A 10,429-nucleotide genomic window follows, 5' to 3' on the forward strand; every position below is an offset into this window, starting at 1 on the left:
CCATGCCTGTGTCCGGGAGGGAGCAGGCCGGTCAGGCGAACCTCCCCTAGGACCCAGCTGAGCAGTGGGGCTCCAGGCCTTTACGTTCTGGCAGCTCAGGGAGCTGCTTGGAACTTGGTGCAGCCCGGGAGGTGGGGCTGGGAGCAGCCCTGGCCCTGCTTCTCTCCTCCACCGCCCCAGGTCCTCTCAGGAGGGGACTCCCGTGGGGAAGGGGTCTTTCAAACAGCAGGGAAGTGCGTGGCCTCGTGGGGCAGCGCTGAGGCACCTCCCACAGGAGCCGGGAGTGAGGGCTGGAGGGGTCCGCATCCAGGAAGGGGGAGGGTGCCTGGAGACCAGCCCCAGGTGGAGGCCGTCAGCCGGCAGGGCGGGGTGCGAGGGGCCGGTCCCGGCAGCCTCCTGTTTAGAGGAAAAGAGAACGGAGGGCAGGGCTCGCCCAGGGAGGGCAAGGAAGGGAGCCCGGCTCCGCTGGCTCAGTCCGCGGCACCCCTGTCCTGGGGCTCAGCCCCCAGGGGCCCTGGCTTGGGTGGGCCGGCGGCTGTCAGGGGCCAGAGCCCTGATGGATAAGCGCTGACGGCCCCTCTCCCGCGCCCCGCGCCGCTGACACCCATCACGCCGCGGCGGGGACCCGGGAGACCTGGCGGCCTCTGTGCACCCCCGCGGCAGCCTGCGGGCAACGGGGGCGGGAGGCGCCGGGCGCCCCTGACTCGGCCGCACACCTGCGCTGCAGTCCGCTCTCCGGCCGCTGCCTCCCGGGTTCCCGGCCGCTCCACCGCGCGCCCCGAGAGCTGAGCCGGTCCCGGCGCACGAGGCCGGTGAGTGCGCGCCAGGGGGCGGCGGGGGGCGCGCGGGAGGCGGGGGCGCGGGGTTCGGGCCGGGGGCTGCTCCTTCCCTCCCGCCGCGAGCGCGGTCGGAGGTCGCAGCGCCCCCCGGAGCCCGGAGCCCAGGCGCACGCGCGCCCGCCTCTGCCGCCAACTTCGGGAGGTGCGAGCGGCGTCGGGGGGACGCGGGCGGCGGCAGAGGCTGCGGGAGTCGCTGCCGCTCGAGGGACCGCGGACCCGGGAGGTCCGGCTCCCGGCGCCGGGCCTGTTTCCCCCACGGGAGCCGCATCCCACCCCCAGAGCCCCAGCGCGTCCGCGGGGTCCGAGTCGCGGCCGGCGCGGGGCGGGGAGGGGCGGGAAGTTTGCGCCCCACACGCGGCCTCGCAGACTTGGCGGCTCCGCTCCCGGCCGGGCGCAGGTAGGAGCGGCGGGAGCCGCGGGGGCGGCAAGTTGGGCGTCGCGGGGCCGGCTGGACTCGGGGCGCGGAGGCAGCGGGTGGCCAGGCGTGTGGGGGGCGCGAGGGGCGGCCGGGTCCCCCCCCCACCCTCTTCTCGGCGTCCAGGAGCAGCGCGGGGAGAGGGAGGGCCGCCCTCAGGGGCCAGGCGGGGAGGGCAGGGGCCGGGTCTGGGGTCTGGGGTCTGGGGTCTGGGGCAGAAGCCTGACCTCGCGCTCGCCGCACCCGCCTGTGTGGGGCGCCCTGCGTTCCCGGGGGGGGGGGGGCAGCAGGATCTGCGGGTGGCCGATCAGGGTCCCCGGCTGCTGGGTGCCCCCTCCTGCCCTGTGGGGGGGGGCCTGTGCCCCCCGTGCCACCGGTTCTCCCCCAAACAGGGACAGGTGAGTGGGGCCGGGTGTCGGGGCCTGGCACAGGGCTGCTGGCTGCCCGGAGAGCGATTGCCGGGTCCGGCTGGGACGCGCGTGTGAGTGCGTATGCGTTTGTGTGTGCGTGTGGCTGCTGTCCAGGGGTGTCTTTTGCTCTGTGTACACACACCAGGTGGGTGCCAGGTATCCTCCGGGTCCCCAAGGGGTCAGCAGCTGCTGAGACAGCCCCTTGGACAAGCCCCTGACCCGGGAGCCCCCGGTCCCTGCTGGGAGGCGGGATGGGTTGTGGCATCGGTTGGCACAGCTGTGTGGCTCCCAGGGCTGGGTGATCGATGGCCCGGCACAGCCGCCTCTGTCGCCGGAGCGCCCGCACCCATTTGTCATCCACATGGGTGGGGGGGCGGCGGGCAGGGAGAAGGGGCCGCCTCTGCACCCACCACCCAGTCCAGGCCGGGTCTGCAGCCCCTCGGGGAGCCCCAGGCCCTCTCCTGGCCCAGCCCCTGCCTCCCGACCGCCACCCTGTCTCAGCCACAGACCAGCCGGTCAGCCTCTGCCTGCCCCTGCAGCCCGTGACTGCCCTGCAGGGCCCCAAGCCTTTGGACGAGTGGACTTCTCCAGCCCTGTTGGTCGTCCCCCCAACGGTACCAACACAGTGTTTTGGGGGCAGCAGACAGCAGTGCCCCAGCCCTACCCTGCTCAACCCACTGGCCATGCATGACCATGGGTGCGACCCCAGCCAGGTCTGCGTGTGTCCTGGGGAGTCGGTGTGTAGGGCCTGTGTGGGCATGTGAGTGTCGTGTTGGAGTGGTTTGGAAAGCCCCCCCACACCTGGATGGGTGGTGAGTGTGTCATCACGGACAAGCAGCCGTGTTCACCGTGATGGAGTGTGAGGTGTGTGCAGCCAGGGCCCCGCACTTGGTGGCAGACTCCGTTCTGAGCTTAGGTGGCACAGAGGTGGCTTCTCCGGGCGCTGGGTGAGGGCTCTGTGTGAGCCTGTGGGCTGTGTACACACACCCAAAGCCCTTGTGCGCAGGCGTGCTGTGCACCCCACACAGGCGCGTGCTGGGGCGGTGGACAGCCCAGGTGGCGGCCCAGATGGAGTGTGGCGCGCATACCAGCGCCGTGTGGGGCGTGGGGAGGAGCGGGTCTTGGCTGAGTGTGGCCGCTGCAGGCTCGGCCGCTGACCTGCCCGAAGCCACCCAGATGGAGCTGGGCTGAGCAGGTGGCTGAGCCGTAGGGCCATGCTGGGACGTCCACTCCCCACAGCCTGGCCTGGCCCCACATGAGACTGACCCCCTAAGAGACCCCCAGTGCCCACCTGACGCCCTGCTAGAGCAGGCTCTGTGCCGCCTTTAGACACACGCACACACACGCACTCACACATGCACGCATGCACACATGCACACACATGCGCACACAATGCACACACGTGCACATGAACACAAGCATGCACAGAGGCGCACACACATGCACACACAGGCGCACACACGTGCACACACGCGCACATGCACACACACGCATGCACACGCACGCACACGTGCACGCGCACTTGTGCACACACACAGACACACACAGGCACACGCACATGTGCACACACACAGGCACACACACAGACACACACAGGCACACGCACATGCGCACACACACAGGCACACACACACACACGCAGCATCATCCCACACAGACCCTTCTGCTGGTGTCTCATCTCAGTGCCTTTTCCTAGGCTTTGAACAGGCAGATCGGCAGGGGCCAGGGTTGCTGGAGGGAATGAGACCAGGAGGCTGACGGCCACCCCAAGTGAGCTCTGGTCACGCTGATTCTTTTAGCCACTCACATGCTGTGGGGAGATGGGTGTGGGCTGAATTATCCTAGAAATTGGCCAGCAAGCCGGCCTGGCCTCAGGGGTGGGGATTTGTGTAGGGTCAACCGATAAAATAAAGGACGCCTAGTTAAAATCGAATTTCCGATAAACAATGAACACCTTTCTAGTGTGCCTTTCCAATATTGCCTAGGCTACACTTAGCACTCAGAAATGACGTGCTGCTGATCGGCGTCAGATGCAGCTCGCTGTCCTGGACTTTTTTTTTTTTTTTTTTTTTGGTGCCCTGGACTTTGCTGCCACCCTAGAAGTGTGCGTGGGGAGGAGCCGAAGGATGGGGCTCGGGGGGCACGTTGCAGGGCAGAGGCGGCGGGGCGGGGGGAGCACCCAGGCTCCTGTCCCTGGAGCTTGGGGAGCCATGGATGGAGAGGAGTGGGGAGTTAGTCAGAGGCAGGCTTGGCACTGACTGTGGCCCCATCTACAGGTGGCCATGGTGCCCGGCCCTGCCTCATAGCAGGCTGCCATGTCACGGGAGGCGGGCTCATGCCGCGTGGGCACAGGGGCGAGGGCGCGGTCTCGGAAGCCCAAGAAGCCACACTACATCCCGCGGCCCTGGGGCAAACCCTACAACTACAAATGCTTCCAGTGCCCCTTCACCTGCCTGGAGAAGTCGCACCTCTACAACCACATGAAGTACAGCCTCTGCAAGGACTCCCTGTCCCTGCTGCTGGACTCCCCAGACTGGGCGTGCCGCCGCGGCTCCACCACGCCTAGGCCCCGCGCACCCACCCCAGACCGCCCCGGGGAGTCCAACCCCGGCAGGCAACCCCAGGGAGCACGGCCCACAGGTGCTGCCCCCGCGCCTGACCTCGTGGTCGCCGACATCCACTCCCTGCACTGTGGCGGAGGCCCCAAGTCCAGGGCCAAGGGGTCCCCAGGGACACCACCCCCTGTGGCTAGGGCCACCCGGAAGGGTCCCGGCCCCAGTGGGCTCCTGCCTGAGTCGTGGAAGCCGGGGATGGGAGGGGACCCAAGGGGCGTGGGTGCGGGGGACGTGGCCTCAGCAGGCCCTGAGGGCAGCGTCCCCTGCTATCCCCCGCCTGCCCCAGGGGAGTTCCCTGAGGCCCACAGCCTCCACCTGTCTCTGCTGGGCGTCAACTACCCGCTCAGCCCGGGCCTCTTCTCCTACTTGGGGCCCTCACTGGCCGCTGCAGCCCATGTGCCCTTCCTGGCCTCGGCCAGCCCCCTGCTGCCCCCGGCCGCGGCCTTCCCAGCCGTGCAGCCCCCTCAGCGCCCCACCCCGGCCCCCCGCCTGTACTACCCGCTGCTTCTGGAGCACACTCTGGGGCTGCCAGCAGGCAAAGCTGCCCTTGCCAAGGCCCCTGTCTCCCCCAGGAGCCCCTCTGGGACTCCGGCTCCTGGCCTGCTGAAGGTGCCAGTTCCAGGGCTGGGGTCCTGGCCCCGAGTCACCCCCAGGGACCCAGGGCAGGAGGGGGAGCTGGAGCGGGCAGCCCAGAGTGACCCCAGGAGGAGGCTGTCCCTGGGAAGCAGGCTGGAGCTTCCGAAGGCATCCCCCAGCCTGACAAGGTTCTGTCCCCGGAGCAGGTGGGCGTCTTGGGCTCCCGGTTCCTGGGGTGGACGGAGGGGCTGGGCGGCTGGGCATGGTGGTTGGGTGGCTGGGCATGGCGGCTGGGGTCCGTCCTGAGCTCAGTCGCTGGGAAAGTGGGCTCCAGGCCACAGAGGGGAACTGAGACCCGAGAGCCAGCGCGGGGGTCCTCGGGGTCTCCAGGAGAGCCTAGGCTCTAGGCTGGGGCCACAGGGCAGAGGCCGTGAGGGGAGAGGGGCAGGGGCCGGGGGCGCTGTGGGGGCAGTGCGGCCTTCTGACCAGCTTCCACCCCACAGCCTGCCCACCAGCTCCTCTGTGATGCTGTGGCCCGAGGACAGGGAGCCAGGCGGCCCTGAGACCCCCGGCCCTGAGGGCCCCCTCCCCCCGCAGCCACGGGGCCCGGTGCCAGGAAGCCCGGAGCATGTGGGCGAGGACCTGACCCGGGCCCTCGGTGACTACGCCAGGGTGGAGCAGCGCCTGGGACAGTTGGGGCCCGCGGGGGGCCTGGCCCCGAGACCCCTGCGGGAGCAGCTGGGCAAGATCCGCCTGGAGCTGCTCACCATTCACCAGGCACTGGAGCGGGCCGTGAGGCCGCCAGACGCACCCCTCGACCTCTCTGTGAAACGTGCGCCCGCCAAGGGGCCCCAGGCTCTTGGAGAGGCGTGGGGGCGGCCCGAGCTGGGTCCCGTGTTGACCGGGGGCACCCCCGAGCCACCCGGCATGCTGGGCCCTGCAGCGCCCCAACCCTTCTCCGGCCACACCACCAAGTGTGAGGCCGACTCCAGCGTCCCACCCCCAGGGCTCCCCCTCCCAGCCCCAGATGACCCTGTCATTCCTGGCAGTGGCTGGGGCACCTGTGTTGCGACGACGGGGAGTTCCCAGACCCCTGAGGCTGTCTGTGGCCTGCAGAGCCCCCAGGGCGCCGAGGTCTGACCTGCAGCGCCTGAGGTCCGACTGTCTCTGCCTGCAGCATGCCGGCCCCTCTCCTGCAGCCCCTGCCCCTCACCTGCCTGGGACCTGCCCCGCCTCCGCATGCATGTGGATACACCCCCACGGGCCGTGGCCAACGCTTGTCCCTGGGGCCACACAGGGACGCTGGAGGTCACAGTTATTTATTGATCACAACTGTGGACATTAAAACAGAAACTGTTCACACACACCGTCTGTGCCTCCTTCCTTTGGGGCCCTAGTGTAGCCACCTGGACACCCCCCTAAGGAAGTGTCCTGGCCTGGGAGGCCTGGGTGGGCAGCAGTCCTGCTGGGCCTCTGTCTTCAGACTCGGCCCTCTCCTGTGGGCTGGGCCCTCCCTGCGGGGCTGGGATCTGGGGGTGGGGCGGGACATCGGAGACGGGAGCTGAGCGAGGAGAGCCGTGTGGTCTGGGCTGCTCGGCCCGTGTCTTGGTGTGTCGGGGGTGGAGAGGCGTGTGGACTGGGCTGCTCGGCCCGTGTCTTGGTGTGTCGGGGGTGGAGAGGCGTGTGGACTGGGCTGCTCGGCCCGTGTCTTGGTGTGTCGGGGGTGGAGAGGCGTGTGGACTGGGCTGCTCGGCCTGTGTCTTGGTGTGTCGGGGGTGGGCACGAACCCCTGAACATCCTCTAGCCTCTGAATCCAGCAAGGCAGCGCTCATATCAGCTCTCCTGTGGTTAAACGGTGGCCCCGGGGCTCTGTGGCTGGAGGCTGCTCACCCAGCGTGGGCTCTGCTGGCCCCTGCCAGCCCCTGCAGCCGTGATAGGTATCAGCCTTCACAGCTCACTGCCTCCCTCCCAGCAGGGCCTGGCTTGGCCCTCCCACGGGCAGGGGATGGGCAGACAGGGAGGGGCACCCGGGACCCCCACAGCAAATTACTTCTCTCCTGGGAGAGCTGGCCACACCCTCCACGCCCACCCTGGAATGGGCTCTGGAGCCCACATCACCCCCCCAGGAGAAGAAGCAGTTCCTGCCTGCGTCCAGCCGGGCTGGGGCCAGTCCAAGCAGGCTGGCAGCAGCCCCATTAACTACCAGGGAGATAGCATCAGCCCCGACCCTGCCTCGGGGCAGCTAGAGCTGGGGTGCTGCCTGGCCAGGCGCGGAGTGCTGTGGGGACAGGTCCCAGCCGGGCCCCTCTACCCAGAGGCTTCCTGGAGGGGCTGCAGGGGGCTCTGGGCAGCCAGGAACTGTTCCCAAGTCCCGAGTCTGAGGGAGACTCCCTGTCCTCAGCCCCCGCCCCCCATATGTCCACTGCACCCCATATGTCCACTGCACCTCAGTTTCTCACCCCCACTGGGCAGACAGGTGAGCATGGCCTTGCTGGGGGCAACAGCACCCGTCTCCCAGGTGTGGAGACACGACCTCCTTCGCTGTCACCCGTGGGGAGCAGGACAGGCCTCATGGAGGGTGCCTCAGCCAGCAGGTCACCCGCCTGTGGTCCAGACCCAAGGACCCTGCTTGGGGGTGGCAGCCTGGGGCTGCCTTGCCACTTGGAGTAATGAACTTGCTGGTTGTGGGGGGACCGTGGGGGACCCCTGAAGGGGGGTGGGCTGCATGGCATCTGGCCGTGTAGGGGACGTGGGAATAGTGTCCGGGCAGAGGGCGCAGCCTGCAACGAGGCGCGGAGGCAGGAACACCGCAGCATGGGGAGTCCTCAGGGGACCTGGTTTTTCTTTCATAGAAGCTTCAGGGGCCAAGGCCGGAGACTGCACTCTCCCTCCTCCACCCGGCCCCGCTGCGTCCCTGCCAGTGGCTCCTCCCACTTCCTCCGGTTCTAGTTTCCAACAACAGAGGCTGCAGCCACCCAGCCCCAAAGCAGGGCCCAGCGAGACAGGGCCCAGGTAAGAGACCCCTCCCCCCGGCCTCTCTCGGTGGGGCAGGTGGAGGCCCTTGGAATAGGCTGCCTCGCCCCTAAGGGGTCAGAAGTCTCCCTGACCTAGGGGCTCGGGTAGAAGGGCTGTGTGTGGGTGACCGCCCCCCTCCGTAGAAAGGGGTTCCACAGGCAGATGGATTTGAGAAACGTTGCTTATCTGTCTGAGACCCGTGAGCTCATCTGGGGCTCAGGGGAAAACCCACAGCGAGCTACACGGGTCATGTGTCTCCCAGACTCAAGTCCCAGGCACCTAGACACTAGGGTGGCCGCTGGGCTTGGTGGCCAGGTAGACTCTCAGGACCTGGAGGACCCGGCCTCATAGGAGGGCACTGGAGGAGTGACTTTGCCATTCCCACACACAGTGGGGCCTTATTCTCTCTCTTGCAGCCCCAAGCGTGACCCAGCTGCAGAGAAGCTGAGACGGTGATTCGGACTGACTGGACTCCGGCCTCCAGGTGTCTGCACCTCACACTGGACCCACCTGGAGACTCCACGGGCTCCCGGCAGCTCCGGCTGCTTGGGTGGATCCGGGTGCCCGCAGGGGCTGCGGGAGGGCCCCGGGGCCTGCACTGCTCCCCCGATGGCCTGCTCTTCCTCACGGCCGGGGCTGCGCCCTGTGTCCACGTGCTAGATCTGGAGGGACGCCCCATCTGCCTCCTGCCCTGCCGCACTCCGGGGAGCGGGGCCTTCGTTCCAGAGGACGTGGCTGTGACAGCGTCAGGGCTCGTGGTGGTCAGCGATCCCATGCATGGGGCTGTCCATGCACTCCAGCACACAGCCCGGGACCCCGGGGGCCACTGGGTGACAGTGGGCACCTTCCTGTCTCCCCGAGGGCTGGCTGTGGATGCCCTCAACCGCCTCCTGGTGACGGACTACTTGCCTGGGGCTGTGCACAGCTTCTCATTGGGTCCTGCTTGGGAGCCCCTGGCCCCAGCCTCCATGCTGGGTCTGGAGGGCCCCTGCTGGGTGGGCCCAGGGCCTGATGGGGGCCTTGCTGTGAGTGAGGAGTTTGGGGATGTGAGGCTGTTTGGCAGTGCCCGCCAACCCCTGGGCTCCCTGGGGGGCTGGACGGGGCACACTTTCGGCTGCCCAGCGGGCATCTGCTCCAACTCAGAGGGCAACGTTATTGTGGCAGATGAGCAGAGGCGCCAGGTGACCCTGTTTCCCCGGGCTGGGCCACCCATCTGCCTGGTGTCAGAGGGGCTTGGGCAGCCCTTGGGAGTGGCCTGTGCACCCCAGGGCCAGCTCCTGGTGGCTGATGCCAAGGACAACTCCATCAAGGTGTACCAGGGCCTCAAGGAGCTGGCCTGACCTGAGGCTGGGTTGGAGCAGCCCTCCTGTGCCTGAGGCCAGCTCCCAGGCCCTTGGATCACCGCGGGAGGAACCCTCAGGATGGGTGGAGCCTCCAGGCTATGGGCATTGCCTGCCTGATGCCAGCACCACCTGGGCTGGGCCCTGGGCTTGGCTCGAGTTCTCCTGCTGGTGAGGCTCCGGATCTCAGGAGCAGCCCTGAGTCTGCTTCCCAGGCTGCCCCTGCCAGGCCTGCAGCCTCCCCAGCCGGGGCCGCTCTCTGCTGTCCCCATTCAGTGCCCTGGCCCCTGCATTCATGCCCCCCACGCCCCCTCAGGCCCTGTGCCTGGACTTTGGGGCTGGCAGCTGAAGCCTTGAGATCCTGGGCCAGCTGCCGGCACACAGCTAGGCAGGCTCTCCCACCAGGTGCCCCGCCCAGGCCTCCTAATCAGGGGCAGACAGGCAGGGAGGGTGTGGCTGGGATGGGCTGGGCGGGGCGGCCTGGGGCAGGGGTGTGGCCCCTAAATGTCCCCAACCTCAGAGGGACCTGGAGTCCTGAGCCTCCAGTAACTTCTCTGGGCCTGGCAGAGGTAAGGGGGAGGCAACCCTGGAGTGTCTGGAGGCCCATGGCTGGCTGAACCCTGGATGCCTTTTCTTCCGCGTCCCCATGAATGAAAGCTGTCTGGGCCTTCATTCTGCAGACAGGGACAAACAGCTCCATGCTGTTTGTCCTCCCAGTGCAGCCGTGCTGGGAGGGTCTGGGGGAGCTTCCTACAAGGAGAGACTCCTGCTGCTTTGGAAAACTGAGAAAAAATAGGGGTCTAACCCTCTCCTCCCATTTTACAAGTGGGGAAATGAGGCGTGAAAGGAGAGGCGTCTGGGTTACTCCGTGGGTCTGGGGTCCAGGGAAGGGCCTGTATGGGGGAGGGAGCTGGGAGGGGACGGTGTCTGGCTCTACCCCTGTGGGGTGGGGAGGTGAGGCTCCCCTGTATCACAGGACATCACCCCTGAGCGGTCCCTCATATGTCTGGGTCCTGTGGGTGGGGGACTAGCTGCGCAATGTCGTTAGGTGCTCAATAAACGGAGTTGCTGCTGAGGTCTCGGCTGGTGTCTTGTTCCTGGGATCGGGAGGGGCTGGACGCCTGTGTGTTCTCTCCTGACGATCGCTGGCGGCAGCCTCTGGGCTGGTCCTACCAGGGGTCAAAATTCCCGGCACCACTGGCCTTGGGGATCTGGGGGC

At 67.8% G+C, this 10,429-nt stretch overlaps 2 protein-coding genes across 3 annotated transcripts; both read left to right on the forward strand.

Annotated features, from left to right (window-relative positions):
- The first annotated feature begins 147 nt into the window (after positions 1 to 147).
- Positions 148 to 6,231, forward strand: PRR35 (proline rich 35). 2 transcript variants are annotated; one of them, XM_034951552.3, is made up of 3 exons: positions 148 to 812; positions 3,941 to 5,061; positions 5,359 to 6,231. In XM_034951552.3, exons 2-3 carry the CDS (start codon positions 3,980 to 3,982, stop codon positions 5,993 to 5,995), a joined length of 1,719 nt encoding a protein of 572 aa, XP_034807443.2. In that variant the 5' UTR covers positions 148 to 812; positions 3,941 to 3,979; the 3' UTR covers positions 5,996 to 6,231. The 2 variants fall into 2 exon arrangements, with proteins under 2 accessions (XP_034807443.2, XP_034807442.2); XM_034951551.4 differs by lacking the exon at positions 148 to 812 and adding an exon at positions 971 to 1,236.
- Positions 6,232 to 7,728: 1,497 nt separating this feature from the next.
- Positions 7,729 to 10,202, forward strand: NHLRC4 (NHL repeat containing 4). The gene is made up of 2 exons (XM_003808808.5): positions 7,729 to 7,867; positions 8,287 to 10,202. Exon 2 carries the CDS (start codon positions 8,644 to 8,646, stop codon positions 9,208 to 9,210), a length of 567 nt encoding a protein of 188 aa, XP_003808856.1. The 5' UTR covers positions 7,729 to 7,867; positions 8,287 to 8,643; the 3' UTR covers positions 9,211 to 10,202.
- The last annotated feature ends 227 nt before the right edge of the window (positions 10,203 to 10,429 follow it).

This window comes from Pan paniscus, chromosome 18 (genome assembly GCF_029289425.2).
Source record: "Pan paniscus chromosome 18, NHGRI_mPanPan1-v2.0_pri, whole genome shotgun sequence".
NCBI lineage: Eukaryota > Metazoa > Chordata > Mammalia > Primates > Hominidae > Pan > Pan paniscus.